Below are 19,285 nucleotides of genomic sequence, written 5' to 3'. Positions count from 1 at the left end.
AAAGACAGGACCGAGACAGGAATGGGATGCCACTTTTCAGGTGGATAAAAGATGCTGTCCTTCTCTTGAAAGCTGACTTTCTGCAGAGCAGCAAGCGGCCAAGCACTGGCTTGCTCTTTGGTCACATGTATTTTCAATGCCAAACAGGCGTTAGCTCAAAATTCTGAGGAGGATAGTTTTCTTCTGCTTACCCTTTCCTCCAAAGTAGAGATAAATACACTTTTCAGCTGGGGGTAGTGACACTCACAAATCTTCCCCCCCTTCCCGCCCCCACCCCCTCAAGGAACAGAATGGCATTTTAGGGCTCTGGCCAGCCAGATCCAAAGCCTGAAGTAGCAAGGGAGGTGAGATAGTGAGGGAGGGTGGACAGAGAAAGGAAATGAAAGGATTATGGGACATAAATTTCCAACATCTACTAGAGCATTATTTGCAACCCCTAAATTACTTCTCGTTCATAGACATCATTTGTAAACACTCAGCAAGTTTCACTTGAACATAAATGACCAGCATACAGTTCAGGGACGTCAGGAATTACTGAAATTCCACATGAGATACAGGAAAAGGTCAAGTTTCACAGCCTACCTTCTCTTCCACTTTCTTTCATCTTCTTATCTTGCTCTATTAACCACTTGAGAACGAGATGTCCCGCAGGATGCTCTGCGACGTGAAGCTGTAAGGGGGCAAGAAGGCAGGGACTTAAACAGCGGTCTTCAGCCACGCCTTGGCCGACAATCCATTCTCTATCACCGCACACAGGTGAGGACTCAGACAAGTTGCAAGTTCGACAACACTCAGGAGGGAGGTCATGATCAGGAGTGGCCCTGAACGCCTGGAGGGACCAGAGATCTAGCCCAATCCCCAGACTGAGAGGAAGAGGGACACCGCGGCCAGAGCCACTAAAAGGCACTTCAGGGGCGGCCTCATGACCTCCACGCTGAATAGCACCACACGGCGCTCGTCCCAACGTCCTGGCAACCACTGTTCAGGCTGCAATAGGCAGTTCTGAGTGCAAATGAACCTATGGGACGAAGCGTGACAGCACAAACACTGACACTTGGTCCCCACGGGTCCCACAGCACCTAGGATCTCTCCTTATCAAGCACGGAGACAACGGGCTCCATCCCTTGCAGAGAAAACTCATCACGCCTACATCCTCCTGGCTGGTTTCTACGCTCTGCCCTGTGAGGGGAGGGTCCAGACCCAGGGCCCGCAGCAGGAAATAGGAGACTCCCCAACACACAGGCCCTGCCCGGTCTGACCTCTGCCTCTTCTTCCCTCTGCTGGCTGACCTCCCCTGAGCCCTCTGTCCCCAAACGAGCCGAGACCCTTCCCTCCTTCCAACTGCGGCCCATGTTCCTCCCTCTGCCTTTCTTCACTGAGCTACGATCCTCCGGCCTCAGTGTAACCTTCACTGCCTCGGGGAAGCCTTCCTGGGGACAGGCTGGCTCCCATTCTTATACGGCCCCAGAGAACACGTACGTGTCCTTTACAGCAGGTATCTCCATCCTCTAGTGGGTAATTATCTGGGTACGTATTTGTCTCTATGTTGTGTTCAGCAAAACGGTAAGCTTTGGGGGATGGGGGAACAGGGCGGACCGCCGCCCAGCACAGATCAGGCGCGTGGATCAAGGAACTTAAGAGGTAAGGCAGAAGGAGTCCCGGGCCAAGGCAGGCAGGCAGGGGAGCTATCAGAAAGAGCGGACTCTTTTAATGGGAGGGAACTTGGGAAGACTTCAAGGAGAGGGACTCTGGGCAACTTCTAGGATGAGTGAGGCTTTCTACAGGGACAGCACGGCAAAATGGGGACACAGGTGGCATCCAGGGTGAGGAAAGAGGCGCGTGCGAATGCAGAGAGGTGCAAAAATCCACAGTGAATTCAAAACAGAGTGAAGAACACAGCAAAAGCTAGGAAGGCAGCCTGGTGCCAACCACGGGCCGCAGAGAGCCGCGTTAAGACGACGGTCTCGACTCTGTGGGTAAGAGGAAGTCACGGGAAGCTCTGAGAAGGACAGCCCTGCAGCGGCACCGTGTTCCGAATCCGCAGGATCAGATGTGCTGCGGGTTCGGGCTGAGGGGAGGCAGTCAGCATCGGAGTTCTCTTCGAGACCTGATCTCGGTGGCCGGCGTCTGTGCGACGCTGCAGCTTTCCGCCCGTCTCGCGACAGCACGTTACCTCTCCGTCCTGGCCGCCCGGGTGCAACTCTGCGGCCGCCAAGCCGGCGATGGCGCTCATGGCGGGCTGGACGTCTTCCGTGGCAGCTCCCAGAATGCCGGGCACCAACACGCACGCAGACTTATCCAGCACCACTTCGCGGGCGTGTCCTTGCAGGTAGCTTAACAAAGCCGGAGAGACGGCCTCCAGGAGCTCTCGACGGCGGATGGCGGTGTCCTTCTTACTGTAGGAGCGTGGCGAACGAGGCACTCAGGTGAGATGAGTGGCGAAGGAAAGACAGTGATCTGATCACCACAAAAACCTCTACGGGCTTTAAGCAATCTGCGTCAGGGGCGCCTGGGTGGCTCAGTCGGTTAAGCATCCGACTTGGGCCCAGATCATGATCTCGCGGTTCGCGGGCTTGACCCCCACGTCGGGCGGCCTGGAGCCTGCCCTAGATTCTGCATGTCTCTCTCTGCCCCACCCCTGCTCATACACACACTCTCTCTCTCTCAAAAATAAATACACACTAAACATTTTTAAGAAACAGTCTTGGTCCAACTTGGCGTAATCGTTTCTCTCTCTGTGGTGTGCAGGTAGTAAGCAACTTAAGGGTGGGATACCTCGCTTTCATCTTTGTGTCTCCAGGATCTGAACAGTGCCTGTCACAGAATTAGCACTTAATAAGTGAACCTTGCCCGATGTAATACCCAAACAACAACAACAAATTAGAAGTCACGATTAGACTACTTTATGGACTCTACTCTCTACAATATCGAATTGTGTGATACCAATAGCTTTAAAAATAAAGCAAAACTGATCTCCGGGGAGGACGGCAGAAGAGCACCCTAAGCCCACCTCCTCCCGTGGATATACTCGATAACACCCACATCAGGGTGAACAACCCAGAGAACGACCAGAGGACTGGCAGAACAGCGTCTAAACCGCTAAAGCTAGAGATGAGGCCATACTGGTGAGGACAGGAAGGGAGGAGACGCGGGTCGGAAGCTGAAAGGATGCCCAGGACTGTCTGCAGTGGGGGTGGAGGAGGGAGAGAAACAGCCCCTCACACGAGGCGCGCCCAACACGGGGTGTCTGCCTGGGGAAGACGAATCCCTGTAACATGTGGCTTTGAAACATGTGGCTTTGACAATCAGCGGGGCATAATCTCATGGGTTCTTACAATCAGTGGGGCTTAACACCCAGAACTTTCAGCATGCTTGGCTCTGGGAGAGCAGGGAGGGTGACAGAAAACGGAGTCCCCGCCTTAGAGACAGCACGACAAAAAGGCCTGTGGAGATACACAACATAGAAGCAGCAGTTCGAAAAGCACCCGGGATATGCGGGAGGGAAATCCGTTTACTAAGCTCACAGCCTGGGATGGAGGGGCAGGGATCTTCGGGAGACTTCTACAGGAAAGAAGAAGCTGGAGGGCGCCACTTCCCTCCCCCGTCCCCTGGCCGAGGCACACGGACCCCTGTGGGAACGGTGCCCACGCAACACCGTCCACTGACTTGCTAACAGCGCCCCCCATCTCTGAGCACTTCTGCAGACACAGCCCTCCCGGCTAGGCCTCAGCTCCAGGACACCCCCCCCCCCCCGCCCCAACAAACAGACTAGCTCCACGCCGTGTCCTCTTGCAGACCTCCCTCCTCCAACACGCTCTTGGCCCAGAGACCATCCGAGGCAGGGCCACAAGCTGAGGCCGTGTGTGAACAGCTCTGACAGGGGCCGGCACCACTCCGCAGCGACTCCCGCCCCGGGGAGAGGGCAAGTTAACCACCCGCAGTCCAGGGCAGCGCCAGCAGGGTCTGGGCGAAGACCTCTGGTCTGACAGCGGGTCCCGCCCCGGGGAAAGCTTCTCAGGGGACAACACAGGGAAGGCACCACTGCAGGTCGGGCTACTGCACGGTGGCAGACACCTGGTCTGACTCAAATCGAGCCCGAGGCGGCCCCACACTGTCCCACTAACATAGGGGCCAAACAACAACAGAAAATGAAAAGAGATTAAGGGAATCACCAACATCACCAAGCGTAATAATATTTGCATTGTAAAGATCCCAGAAAAAGAGAGAGACAAAGGGGCAGAAAACTTACTTACAGAAGTTACCAGCTCAAAACTTCCCAAATCTCCCAAAGGAAACAGATCCCCAGATCCAGGAGGTAGAGAGAACCTCAACAAAATCAGCCCAAGGAGGTCCACACCAAGACACACAGTAATCAAAATGGCAAAACGTGCCGGAGGCTTTTTAAAGAAACAAGAGAAGAGAAAACATTTACATACAAGGAAGCCCCCTCAGGCTATCAGCTGATTTTTCAGCAGAAACCCTGCATGCCACAAGGGAGTGGGGTGATATATTCAAAGTTCTGAAAGAAAAAAACATGCTACCAACAATACTCGATCCAGCAAGGATATCATTCAGAATAGAGAGATTAAGAGTTTCCCAGACAAACAAAAGTTAAAGGAATTCATCACCACTAAACCAGCCCTGCAAGAAATGCAAAAGGAGACACACCCTGAGTGAAAAGGAAAGACTGTAAGCAGGAGTAAGAAAAGTAGGAAACACAAAGGCAGCAAAATTCAGTATATTTATACCAATCAGTTGAGGGAGTCACAAAATAAAAGGATGTAAAGTATGACACCATGCCTAAAACGAGGAAGGGAAAGAGGAGAAAAGTAACAATTTGGTGTTTTTAGAATGGGTTTAAACTCAAGTGACCATCAACTTAACAGATTCCTAGATGCATAAGATGTCATATATAAACCTAATGATAACCCCAATTTAAAAACCGGTAATAGATACGACTAAAATAAAGAAAAAGGAATCCAAGTATATCACACTACAGAAAGCCAGCAAACTGTGAGAGAAAAGAGCAATGGGAAGGAACAGAACTACAAAACAATCATAAAGCAAGTAACAAAATGGCAATAAGTACGTGCCTATCAATATTTACTTTGAATGCAAATGGCCGAAACACTCCAATCAAAAGACATAGGGTGACGGAACGGATAAAAAAAGATTCATCTATATGCTGCCTACAAGACTCATTTCAGACCTAAAGACACAGGCACAATGAACATAAAGGGATGGAACAGCATTTATCAACGAAATGGAAATAAAAAGATAGCTGGGGTAGCAATACCTGTATTGGACAAAACAGACTTTAAAACTTACAAGACTGTAACAAGAGACACATAAGGATACTGCAGAATTATAAAGGGGACAATCCAACAAGAAGAGATAGCAATTGGAAATATCCATGCACCCAATGTGGAAGCACTCAAATACATAAAGCAGCTAATAACAGACATAAAGGAAATAATTGATAATACATTAACAATAGAGGACTTTGAGAATCCATTTACATTAACAGACAGATGATTTAAATAGCAAATCAACAAGGAAACAGTGGCTTTGAATAACAGTTTAGACCAGATGGATTTAACATATATACTCAGAACATTCCATCCTAAAACAATAGAATACACATTCTTTTCAAATTTATATGGAATAGTCTCCCTAATACATCATATTAGGCCACAAAACAGGTCTCAACAAATTCAAAAAGACTGATGTCATATACCACGTATCTTTTCTGACCACAATGCTATGAAACTAGCAATCAACCACACGAAAAAATCAGGAAAGAACACAAACAGATGGACGCTGAATAACATGCTACTAAAGAATGAATGAGTCAACTAAGAAATCAAAGAGGAAATAAAAAAATTCATGGAGACAAATGAAAATGAAGACACAACAATCCAAAATCTTCGAGATGCAGCAAAGGTGGTTCTAAGAGGGAAGTATACAGCAATACAGGCATACCTCAAGAAGCAAGAAAAATCTCAAAACAACAATTTAATTTTACACCTAAAGGAGCTAGATAAGAACAACAAACAAAACCCAAAACCAGTATAAAGAAGGAAATAATAAACAGAGCAGAAATAAACACAACGGAAACTAAAAAAACCCAATAAAACAGATGAAACCAGGAACTTGTTCTTTGAAAAGATGAACAAAATTGATAAACCTTTAGGCAGCCTCAAATAAACAAAATCAGCAATGAAAAAGGAGAAATAACAACTGACACCACAGAAATACACAGGGTTACAATATAATAGTATAAAAACTTGTGTGCCCACAAATCGGACAAGTTAGAAGAAATGCATGAATTCCCAGAAACATAGAACCTTCCAAAACTAAATCTGGAAGAAACGGAAAATTTGAACAGGCTGATTACCAGCAATGAAACTGAAGCCGTGATCAAAAGACTTCCAGCAAACACAAGTTCAGGACCAGAGGACTTCACAGGTGAATTCTACCAAACATTTAATGAAGAGTTAATACTACCTATTCTTTTCAAACTACTCCAAAAAATAGAAGAAGGAACGCTTCTAAATTCATTGTATGAGGCCAGCATTACTCTGATACCAAACCAGATAAAGGCACTACAGAAAAATACAGAGAATCACAGGCCAATTATCTCTGATGAACACAGATGCAAAAACACTCCACAAAATAGCAAATCAAATCCAATAATACACTAAAAAAACATTCACCACAATCAAGTGGGATTTATTCTTGGGATGCAAGGGTGGTTCAATATTCACAAATCAATCAAAATAATGCATCAACAAGAGAAAAGCTGTTTCAATAGATGCAGAAAAAAGATGTGACAAAATACAACATCCGTTCATGATAGAAACCCTCAACAAAGCAGATTTAGAGGGAACATACTTCAAGATAATAAAGGCCATATATAACAAAAACCCACAGCTAACCTCATCATCAATGATGAAAAACAGCTTTTCCCTAAGATCAGGAATAAGACAAGGATGTCCACGCTCAGCACTTTTATTCAAGAGTACTGGAAGTCCTAGCCACAGCAATGAGACAACACTAAAGAAATAAAAGGAATCTAAATTGGTAAGGAAGACGTGTAACTGTCACTGTTCGCAGAGGACATGATACGATCTAGAGTAAACCCTAAAGACTCTAGCAAAGAACTACCAAAACGGATAAATGAGTTAGGGTCACAGGATACAAAATTAACAATCAGAAATCCACTGCATTTCTATACACTAATAATGAAGTAGCAGAAAGAGAAATTAAGGAAAAAAAACTCCATTTACAATTGTACCAAAAAGAATATGTAGGAAAAACTTGAGCAAGGTGGTGAAAGACCTATACTCTGAAAACTATAAAACACTGCTGAAAGAAACTGAAGACACAAACAAATGGAAAAACATTTCATGCTCATGGATTAGAACAAAAATTGTTAAAATGGCCAGGCTACCCAAAGCAGTCTACAGATTTAATGTAATCCCTACCAAAATACCAATAGCATTTTCCCCAGAACTTGAAGAAATAATCCTAAAATTTGTATGGAACTACAAAAGACCCTGAATGACCAAAGCAATCTTGAAACAGAACACAACTGGAGGTATCACAATCCCAGATTTCAAGATATACTACAAAGCTGTAGAATCAAAACAGTATGGCACAGGCACAAAAAAACAGACACATAAAACAATGGAACAGAAGAGAGAGCCTAGAAATGAACCCAAAATTATACAGTCAATTAATCTTCAACAAAGGATTGCAAGGCAAGAATATGCAATGGGACAATGACAGTCTCTTCAACAAAGATATTGCAAAACTGGACAGCTATATGCAAAAGAATGAAACTGGACCACTTCCTCATACCATACACAAAAATAAACTAAAAATAGATTAAGAACCTAAACTGGACACCTGAAACCATGAAAATCCTGGAAGAGAGCACAGGCAGTAGTTTCTCTGGTATCGGCCCTAGCAACATCTTTCTAGATATGTCTCTTGAGGCACGGGAAATGCAAACAAAAATAAACTACCGGGGCTACATGAAAAGAAAAAGCTTCTGCACAGCAAAGGAAACAATCAACAAAACTAAAAGACTGTCTACGGAATGGGAGGAGTTATTTGCCAGTGACGTATCTGATAAGGGGTTAGTATCCAAAACATATAAAGAACTTGCACAACTCGACACCAGAGAAACAAAGAATCAAATTAAAAAAGGGCAAAAGACATGAACAGACATTTCTCCAAAGAAGACCTACAGAAAGACAACAGGCACATGAAATGATGCTCAACATCACTAATCATTAGGGAAATGCAAATCAAAACAACGATGAGGTATCACCTCACACCTGTCAGAATGGCTAAAATCAGAAACACAAACAATAAGTGCTGGTGAGGATGTTGAGAAAAAGGAACCCTGTTGGTGGGAATGCACACTGGTGCAGCCACTGTGGAAAAGAGTACAGAGGTTCCTCAAAAATTTACAGAGTTACCGTATGATCCAGTGGTTCCACTAATGGGTATATACCCAACGAGTACGAAAACACTAATTTGAAAAGATAAATACACCCCTATGTTTATTGCAGCGTTATTTATAATAGCCAAACTATGGAAGCAGCTCAAGTATCCATCGATAGATGAATGGACAAAGAAGATGTGGTGTAGAGAGGCAATGGAATATTGCCCAGCCATAAAAAGAATAAAATCTTGCCGTGTGCAACAACATGGATGGAGTCACAGAGTATAATGCTAAGTGAAATAAGTCCGAGAAAGACAAATAAAATAACGTATGATGTCACTCATATGCAGAATTTAAGAAATAAATCAAATCAACTAAGAAAAAAAAAGGGAGAGAGAGACAAACCAAAAAACAGACTCTCACCTATAGGGAACAAACTGATGGTTACCTACCAGAGGGGAGGCGGGGATGGGAGTGGATGAAATAGGTGAAGAACACACTTACGATGACGAGCACTGAAGAATGTATAGAATTGCTGAATCACTATATTGTACCCCTGAAACTAAAATAACTCTGTATGATAGCCATACCAGAGCTAAAAAAAATAAGTAAAATTAAAAAAAAAAAAAAAATTGCTCCAGTTTAAAACAAATAAATGTAGCAAAACCAAAACGGACCACACAATGAATGCCTACTCTGTGCCAGGCACTCAGAGGCATTCTTTTGGCACAATACATTTATCTCCTTTTCTAAATAAAAACTTTAAAGAATCTGCCAAAATTACAGGCTTAAAAATGGGATTCACCTTCCAAGTTTTAGAGAAGCACAATAGAGGATATGCATGCGTGAGGAGATTTCTGGAAATGTAAGCTACTCAAAATAAGCAACCACACCAGAAAACAAAGGGCTCAAGCCACTGTACTATTCTTACCTGTGTGCGTTCCCATCTCCTCTCTGCAGAACCTCAATAATTTCCCGCACTGTGTGTGCAGGATCTCTGGGGCTCAGTAAATACAAGAGGACCTTCCTTCCGTATTTGTCATTTATTATGTTAGGCAAGGAACTAATAATTTCCTGTGAAATCAAAGACACAAAAAATGAATCTAGGTGCTTAAAATAATGTGCACTTGAAATCCAAGAGGTACAGAAGGGTACATTCTCCACTATTTTTCCCAATGTACGTAAAAGAAAATGTGGAGCTAAGTTGGAAATCATGTCATTAAAGCACAAGGATTTACACTCAGAACACAGACTGGAGTCTGCACTGTGACTAGCATTACTGAACAAATCCATTTATATAAGTGACCGAGCTCAAGGACTTAAAAAAAATATTTAACGGAGTTCTCTTCATTCACCATGACCAATAGTTCTTAGGCCACTATTACTAGGGACACCGCTTGCTGGGGTCACTGAGCAGATACAGTCAATTTGCAGCTGCTTTAAATGCAGCATCAGCATCGATGAAGAACATTTTTATTAGAATTTCCCCACTGAGATGTATGTGAAGACAGATAAAGGAACTCTGTTAAATCGCACAAGTGAATAAAGGCTTTTAAAGTTAGCTGCTTATTCATGGCAAATGAAGGCTGTTTAAGGATTGCATTGAAAACAAAAATGGGCGGGGAAGGAAATAAATGCAGAAAGACTCCACGGAGCAGTTACAAATAATTACACTCTATGACATTTCCAATCAACTAACCAAGAACAATAATCTCCTTTTCTAGTTGTCTGAATTTAAGTAACAAAGGCAATGTCATCCCCACCCCAACTAAGCTCCTGTATAAATGCCCTGATGTTTTCAGACAGGAAAGTCACTGTGAGAAAATTCCTGTATTCTTTTTTTTTTTTTAATTTTTTTTTTTTTCAACGTTTATTTCTTTTTGGGACAGAGAGAGACAGAGCATGAATGGGGGAGGGGCAGAGAGAGAGGGAGACACAGAATCGGAAACAGGCTCCAGGCTCTGAGCCATCAGCCCAGAGCCCGACGCGGGGCTCGAACTCCCGGACCGCGAGATCGTGACCTGGATGAAGTCGGACGCTTAACCGACTGCGCCACCCAGGCGCCCCAAAATTCCTGTATTCTTAAGAGAGAATCTGCAACAGAAAAAAATCGTTCCCCACCCCCCCCAACATTCCTATTTCTTGCAACAAGCCCTAATAGATATTCAAAGCCATACGTGTTTGAGCAGCAGGGATTTCTGCAGAAGTGGCTGGGGCCACAGAAAGAATTCAGTCCAACACTTGAGGTTTTCAGATGAGGAACCCATAAACGGGGCAAGTGACCTGCCCGAGGACAGTGGCAGGGCTCTGACTCCATGGAAAGGAATTCTCCGTGAGATAATATATACTTAGATGTTCTGATCTCTTAAGTAACTACTGATTACAGTGAGGTTAGTAATTTAATGCAAGGAACCGAGCCAAAGATGAAGTTGGTCATTGAGGAGATCACAACGCTACCAAATCTGTGACCCAGACATTGGCAATGCCAGCTCCAGATTTCACGCAAGAGCCATGGTTCTCTTTTTAAGATCCCAAGCTCCCCTCATTATCTGCGCAAAAGTGTATGGTGCTTCCTGTGATCACCAACAGAAGCTAACACTTGTTAAGAGCTTACCAGGAACCAGAGCCAGTGCTGTGAGCGAACACCCTTCATCTTAAATACTCTTCACAGCACTTTGACAGAGGTACTAGGGCTCCTTCCATTTCACTAATAAGAAGCCCAAGGTTTACACGAGTGAAGTGACTTGCAGGAGAAGTGTAAAGGTCACTCAGTTTGTTCTTTGTATTTGAGTATATTTCTGATGTTTATTTTGTGTTTTATAATGAGTACGTCACAGGGCTGTAAAGTACAGCATAGGGTACAGAGTCAACAATATTGTCATGACCTTGTTGGGGACCAATGGGGACGCATCACCATGAGGAGCACTGAGGAATGTAAATAACTGTGGAATCATTATGCTATACACCTGAAACTAATATAATATTGTATGCCAACTTTACTTCAATAAAAAAAAACTATGCAAAAACACAGGGAAAGGTTAAGATGATAAGTTTGATATTATGTGTATTGCACCGCAATTAAATAGAAGAAAAAAAAAAAAGAACACGAAACCAGGAGCCTCTATCCCTATGGAGCTCAAGTTCCTAGAAGCTGGCAGCTACCTCCCATAGCCCACCCCCCCACACCCGGCCGGGCTCCTCATGTGCCCCCCTGGTCTGTGAAAGCGTCTGACTCTGTGAGCCCCGGGTCACGTCATGATTAACCGATGAATGAATGGAGAGCAAGGACAAACTGCAAGGATGTGGAGAGCAGGTCCGGCTGGGAGAGCAGAGAGCGCTGTCTAGAGACTGAACTGGGGCTTGGTCATCAAAAAGGAGAGCGTAGGCTGTGACTTCCACCTGACATTTCAGGAAAGCCAGTTACTGTGAACAGAATGCTTAGTAACACTAAGCTGTCTTGGCTATTTTTAAAAGCACTGCATAATGCAACAGGTTTTGTGGTGTCTGGGTGGCAAATACCACACGTGACTCTTCGTAAACATCTGTGCAGGGTATCTGGCAACCCATCCATTCTGCTACGTAAACGCCTTAGAAAAACTCGGAGACCTACACGAATGCTCATAAAATCACGTGGGATAGCAAAATCTAAAGAGAACTGAAGTATTTTTAAAATTATAAACGACTGGGGCGCCTGGGTGGCGCAGTCGGTTGAGCGTCCGACTTCAGCCAGGTCACGATCTCGCGTTCCGGGAGTTCGAGCCCCGCGTCGGGCTCTGGGCTGATGGCTCAGAGCCTGGAGCCTGTTTCCGATTCTGTGTCTCCCTCTCTCTCTGCCCCTCCCCCGTTCATGCTCTGTCTCTCTCTGTCCCAAAAATAAATAAACCTTGAAAAAAAAAATTAAAAAAAAAAAAAAAAAAAAAAAAAATTATAAACGATCTAAGTCTCCAACAGAAAACTGGGAAAATTATTCTACTCATAGTACAATACTATTTGGCACTGAAAATCAGGGATGTGGAACAGGGCGGGCAAGCCATGGCCCGTGGGTCAAATCCAACCTGCAGCTTGCTTTCACATATCCAAGGACATAAGAGTGGTTTTCATATTTTGAAGGGTCGTTAAAGACAAAGACAAAACAAAACAAAACAAAAAAAAACACACAAAAAAACCAAGACTAGGGACCAGAGACCATAAAATGGCTCACAAATCCGAAAATAATTACAATCTGGCCCTTTACGAAAAACTTGCCGACCCCTCCTGAATCGCACAAAGGCAACGCCAAAAGAAAAAAGCAAGGTGCAGAAAAAAACAAACAAGGCATCGTTAATGGAGAATCTGTAAACATGCAAAACAGTACCATATACATTTACATACAGTGAAAGGGCAAGGCTCCCAAACAACAGAGAATTCATCCCAGTGGGTGTGGGGGAGGGTGGGATACACAGTCAGGACAGGTCCACAAAAGGCTCGAACTTCAGTGTGCCTGTCAGGTTTTACTTCTGGTCAGATGCTGGGAGGCTGGGTGTCTGCTGCGTCATCCTTTGTACCTTTGTGTACATTTAGAAGATACTATATTTTAAAGTATGCATCAGTACTTCTTCACTTCCAAACAGCAACTGGCCAGTTTGCCTACGTCCTTTGCAGGGGAACGTGCCGTCAGAGCAGCCGCACCACACCCACGAGTCCAGGGTAAAAACGGATCAATTTTAGAAGCATGTTTGTTTTGGAAAGTAAAGCCGGTGGAGAAAGAGGAAGGCTCAGATGACCGGGCTGTGGTTTCAACCTGACGTTTCAGGAAGTCTGGTTACCCCTGAACAGAAGAATGCTTAGTGGCCACGCTACGCTTTCTTGGGTATTTGTGAAAAGCACTGAACGCCACACCAGGTTTCGTGGTGGTATGGGCACTCCCGAGTTCCGTCGCTAGCTATAACAGAGCGTAAGGATACACAGTTTCGTCAGTTAGAAGCAAGAGTTCAGCACAGAGGCCACTCTCAGGGAAAGCTGCCCCAAGTATGAGCAAGTCATCAGGAATGTAGCTTAAGTAGTTATGGGAATCGAACCGGTAAGCACAAGGAATCAACACTGTTTCACAAGCAACTTCTAAGTGGGATGAATGCTTGGGCAAAAATTAATCTAGCAGACGACGGAGGCAAATCCTGAAGGGAGTCTGGCCTCTCTTGAAATCCATTTGGAACACTTATGCAAATTGCAGTTGTTGTGAAAATATTAAAACAAAAGCGAACTTTCAATAGCCCAGCCTGTTTCCATTTTCGTGAAACAACTTTATTCATTTTGCCAATTTATGGCCTCACATCTCTGTCACCGGAATGAAAAACAATCATTATTGATTGGAGTCAAAAGGGTAATAAAGTCACAAGGAACATGCCAAAATACTCAGTTTGTGACACGAAAGTCTTGCCAACTTGTTTCTTCCCACAATCCTACCCCAAAGAAAGTCATCGCAATCTTAAAACAGTCAAGGGGAAAGTCGCAACATGACAGCAAGGGCATGAGAAATTCACACACACTGGGACCGACAGCTGGCATCTAACCCTGGACCAGCTGGTCCCTTTTTTCTACTACACCAGCTCTACCGGTCCAGACCGGCTGCACAGAGAGGCCACAGCACCACCGCATGCCAACAGGTAAAGTCTCTTTCTGAACGTCCACAAGGGAGAAGCTGCTTTTGTCACTAACATTGGCCGAAGGGCCCCACCTGTACTTATGAAACAAAGGTTCGTGTAATCCAAGTCGATACAGATCATACTGTTTTAAGAGGCTTCTAATTTTGGTCACTGCTACCAATGTTGCAACTGCTCATCCCCCGTGACCTCTGTCATGTACCCCACACCGTTTATGCACTAGAAAGAAAGGAAGGGAAGGGAAGAAAGGATCACATAGTCAGAAGTCAGAAAAAGAGGCAGGCATCGCAGAATGCCAAAAGGACGACTTAGTTTTCCTGAAGGAAAACTTAGGGTTAAATGAACTGCATTTCTTTATTACCACTTCATGCTTGCTGGACCAGGCTACAAGGAGCTGCTGAAATGAAAAGGAATTTTCTGAGAATTTTTAATAGGACTCCGACAAAGCTTTCACGGAAGCTCTAAGGAGTATTGCAATTGAGGGAGTTTTATCAGCTCCATCCAGGAAGGGGCACTGATAAGTTGGGTAATTGTGCACAGGTCATTTCTCCAAAGGAAGGAGAGAAAGGTCATGGGCATCCGCTCCCTGTGGGTTCCTGACTAACTGCAGAATTACTATGGCAATGAATTTCTGAGCAAACCCGAGCACTGCGTTGCTAATTTTTCATTTAGCATGTCCTGTGGTCTGACAGCCATGTTATCCTAATTTAACCAGTCTTTTGCAAATTTAAAATAATATTATTAATATCAAGTTACAATATTGTTGTTTTATACAGGAAAGAAGCAAGTGTCCAAAACAGACTTAACTGAGTCAACTAAAAAAATAAATAAAAACTTGGTGGTAATCATTTTGCAATAAATGAGTATCTCAAATCAACACAATGTATTCCTTAAATTTACATAATGTTATATGTCAACTATATCTTATTAAAATCAGAAAAACAAAAACAAATGAAATACTAAACAAACAAATTAATAAATAAAACTAACAAAATACTGGCAGAAAGCACACTTCCAGGTCTTTACACTTACAGGTATGAAGTCAAACTGACACAGCCACAAATTTAAGTTCTATCCAAGACCATCAGAATTAATTACTTACTGATATGATTATCTGCTTCACAAGCTTAGTATCATCAATACAATCAAATGCCGCCAATAAGACCAAATGGGAGTACTGGCCCTGTAAGAAAGGGAAGCCAGGAAAGGTTAGAAACATGTACAGCCTCTCCCCTTTAGTATACCCGTGGAGTCACTTTATAAAGATTATCAACCCAACGACTATCTAAAGTGATAGAAACAAGACAGATAAAAGCCATTCAAAGGAACTTCCTCTCTTATCAGGACCTAGTTAATGATATTCTAGGTTGATTACAAGAAACAAAGAAAAGCAAAAGCACATTCTTCAGTATCAAACAGGCGAGACTCACTTGTTTTTTAACCAGGATGTAACACCTCTCAAAAATAAGTATCCTGTTAATAAATTACTACTTGAAATTAAACTCAAAAAGTTCAAGTGGAAGTGGGAAAAAACCCCAAGAATGTAGAACTATGTATATATAATTTCAGTCATGAAAAAGAAAGTATATAAACTCAGATATAATCACATATAAGATACAAAATACACATGTGTACATAGAAAATCCTGGAAGGAAGGACACTGTAATAGTTTCATTTTCTTTTGTATATTGTCTAATTTTTCTTTTTTTTTTAACGTTTATTTATTTTTGAGACAGAGAGACAGAGCATGAGGAGAGGGAGACACAGAATCCAAAGCAGGATCCAGGCTCCGAACTGTCAGCACAGAGCCCGACGCAGGGCTCGAACTCACAAACTGCGAGATCATGACCTGAGCCGGAGTCCGATGCTCAACCCACTGAGCCACGGCGGCGCCCCTATTGTCTAATTTCTTTAAAATAATCCTGTTTAATTAGAATAGAAACACTAAAAAAATAAACTAAAAAAATATATTTATATAATGAATATGAGAATTAGGTAAAAAGAACCGCTTTTAATATAGCAACACAAGATCAAAACATGTCCGTGGTGACTTAAAGGTCACCTCTTGAAATAAGAGAATTACTTCTGCGATGCTGACACTGTTCCAAAGTTTAAGAACTTCTACTTTATGAAAAAAAGCGTTTTCACAGCTTGTGGCATATTCTTTTTGTATCCTAGGTAATGATATCAATCATTTTTACTTGGAGAGGGTATGTGACTTCTGAAAATACTCATTCAGAGCCACGTATAAAGAACATGGCAGGTAATAATGTTTCGGTTAGAAACTAACCAGAGAGGGACACCTGGGTGACCCAGTGGGTTAAGCTTCTGACTCTTAATTTTAGCTCAGGGTCACGATCTCACAGCCATGAGATCGAGCCCCATATAGGGCTCCATGCTGAGCGTGAAGCCTGATTAAGATCCTCTCTCCCTCTCTTTCTACCCCTCTCCCTTGCTCACACACACACTCTTTCTCAAAATAACTAAACATTAAAAAAGAAAAAACTGGAGAAAACTGACAAAGTCTAACATCATTACCATAAAGACCAACACTACTAAAAACGGGCAAAGAACATAGTTCACAGAAAACATGGGACAGTTGGCTTTAAGCATAGGAAATAATCCTCGTTAATTAAGGACAATAATTAAAACAACGAAATACCATTTTCCACCTATCATATAGGCAAAAGTGAAAACTCTTGCTAATATACTAACTTCACAAAGGTTTGAGAAAAACAGGCGTGCTGGTCACTGATGAGAATGTAGTCATTCGACTTCTTTGAAAAGCCAAGTGACAACATTCATAAAAACTTTAAATGCACATACTTTCAGATCTAGCAATTCTATCTCTAGGCATTTATCTTCCGCAAAGGCACAAAGGGCATGTTCTTTTAGCACTACTAGAAATAACAAAAAACTAGAAACTACCCAAGTATCCTACAGTAGGGCCTGGTTAACTGAGTTACGGAAGTCCTATAATGAAACACTATCCGGTCATTAAAAAGAACGAGGGAGGTACAAAGTGTGTGTGTGTGTGTGTGTGTGTGTGTGTGTGTGTGTGTGTGTGTGTTTAGAAATAAAAGGACCCTGAGGTGAATTAAGAGAAGCAAACAAAGCATAACAATGTGTACACAGCACACAACCACCAGTCTCTGATTTTTTAAGTCCCACACACAGAAGCACGCCCACATACACAGTATCTCTGGGTGAATACAAAAGAAACTGGAACAGAACGTCAGTGACAAAAAGACACCTCTACAATTACAGCTGGAGATTTTTAATACACTTTTCTCAGCACCTGATGGAAGCAGCCAAGGAGAAACAGATCAGTAAAAACACTGCTGAGATGAAGAACGCTGTCAACCACCTGATCTGACATTTATGGAATACCACACTCACCGATTCCACAAAACAAACTCTCCTCAAGATCCTGTGACAGACCACAGGCCAGGCCACAAGATGGTAAGTCTTTATACGTGTAAAAGGACTGAAATAAGAGAGTATGTCAAGAATCCCCAATACGTGGAAAATTAAACATGTCTAAATAACCACAAATTAAATCCATGGGCAGTTACTAGTTTATCTCCTCTCTTTAGAAGCAACTCCGTGGGATAAAAAAGGCACTGTGCTGTCCATTTCTTGTTACCATCATAATGCCTTGCTGGGATCAGGTTCTCCAAAACAAAACAAAAACAAAAACCCCAAAACTGTTTATACAACTGTAAAATGAAAACAAATCTAATTTTATTATTTAAGAATGTGTTTTACTTTTGGGGCTACCTGGGTGGCTCAGTCGGTTAAGCATTAGACTCTAGATTTCAGCTCAGGTCATGAACTCATGGTCTGTGGGTTCGAGCCCTGCATCGGGTTCTACACGGACAGGACAGAGCCTGCTTAGGATTCTCTCTCTGTCCCTCCCTCCCCTCACTCTCTCTCTCAAAAAGAGAGAAAGAAAGAAAGAAAGAAAGAAAGAAGGAAAGAAAGAAAGAAAGAAAGAAAGAAAGAAAGAAAGAAGGAAAGAAAGAAAGAAATGTCTTTTACTATTAATACCTTTCAGAATTTTCTACTAACATTCGGTTTTTACTCATTTCTAATTTAAAATATTCAAATTAAAATGTTAGAAGATTTACTTCACGATGAAAAACAAAGAGTAAAATCTCATATGTTGGAAACAACTCACTAGAGAATCTTTTCTTTCATTTTGTTACAGAAAAGTTAGCTGCCTTACATGACCTTATATTCCCTCCCCGGTCTCCAGCTGCAAACGTCCATAGGCATAGAGTGCCAATTTATCGGTGTCCAAAGTGGCCACCAGCTGCTAGGAGTTCTCTTTGCATTTTTCATAGGATACAGTTGTTGTGGCCAATTTTAGTTCCCCAGTAAATCAGAAGCTTTAACATATGTTTGCTACTATGTATATTCTAGAAATACTATGGAAAACTAGTAAGTATTTAAATACATGGAAATACTATCGTTCGAGGCGATTAATCTCTCTGGAAAAAACTTTTCATACCCTCTATGATTTCATGAGGAGAGTTTTTACAGCATCTCCAAAGGGTTCCAAAGAACTACAAAACTTAACAACTGGAATTTTCTCTGCTGACTTTACAAATTTATTCTAGACAGTAATTTCCGCGTTTAATAACATAAATGGACAGATTCATTAAAGAAGTTAAATATCAGGTCTTCAAAAATATCTAATAAAAATGGAAAGTTGTCACAGTATGAAATTAAATGCAAAAAGGAGAAATCTCATTTAGTATAAACTTAATGCCATAAAAAGGCAGATGTACAGAAAGAGATTGTACTAAAATAATGAATAATTTTCTTGTTGGCAATTTTCTGAAGTTTTCAAATTTTCTACAATAGATGTGATTTCATTTCATTAAAAATAACAAAAAGACAAAAAGCAAACAAAAAAAATAACAGAAATTGTACTTTTCTTATACTTACATTAGCCACCTTTTCAACGTAAGTCTTCATTGTTTTCACAATCACTTTCCTGTCCTTAAAAGAGAAAAGTTAATTTGTCTTACAACTTGTAGTTATGGATTAAAAACTACATGGCCAAAAATGTCTAGAATGCTAAATTTCCACCAGTCTGGCACACTTTTCTCATGAGTGAAAACAGGTATGGGGCGCCTGGGTGGCGCAGTCGGTTAAGCGTCCGACTTCAGCCAGGTCACGATCT

At 42.6% G+C, this 19,285-nt stretch overlaps 1 protein-coding gene across 2 annotated transcripts in view; it reads right to left on the bottom strand.

Annotated features, from left to right (window-relative positions):
• The window catches only part of PUM3 (pumilio RNA binding family member 3), a 44,001-nt gene that overhangs the window by 5,982 nt on the left and 18,734 nt on the right, over nt 1-19,285 (bottom strand). Inside the window, exons 12-16 of one of the 2 annotated variants that reach the window (XM_045470449.1) lie at nt 19,048-19,101; nt 15,197-15,277; nt 9,387-9,529; nt 2,174-2,396; nt 583-670 (exon numbers count right to left, since the gene is read on the bottom strand). In XM_045470449.1, the coding sequence (XP_045326405.1) occupies nt 583-670; nt 2,174-2,396; nt 9,387-9,529; nt 15,197-15,277; nt 19,048-19,101 (589 nt within the window). The remainder of the gene's footprint in view (nt 1-582; nt 671-2,173; nt 2,397-9,386; nt 9,530-15,196; nt 15,278-19,047; nt 19,102-19,285) is intronic. The other variant, XM_045470450.1, reaches the window with a different exon arrangement.

The sequence above is a fragment of the Leopardus geoffroyi genome, chromosome D4, assembly GCF_018350155.1.
Source record: "Leopardus geoffroyi isolate Oge1 chromosome D4, O.geoffroyi_Oge1_pat1.0, whole genome shotgun sequence".
Lineage (NCBI taxonomy): Eukaryota > Metazoa > Chordata > Mammalia > Carnivora > Felidae > Leopardus > Leopardus geoffroyi.
Note: the sequence above shows the minus strand (reverse complement) of the source record. Positions and strands in the feature narration are given on the sequence as shown.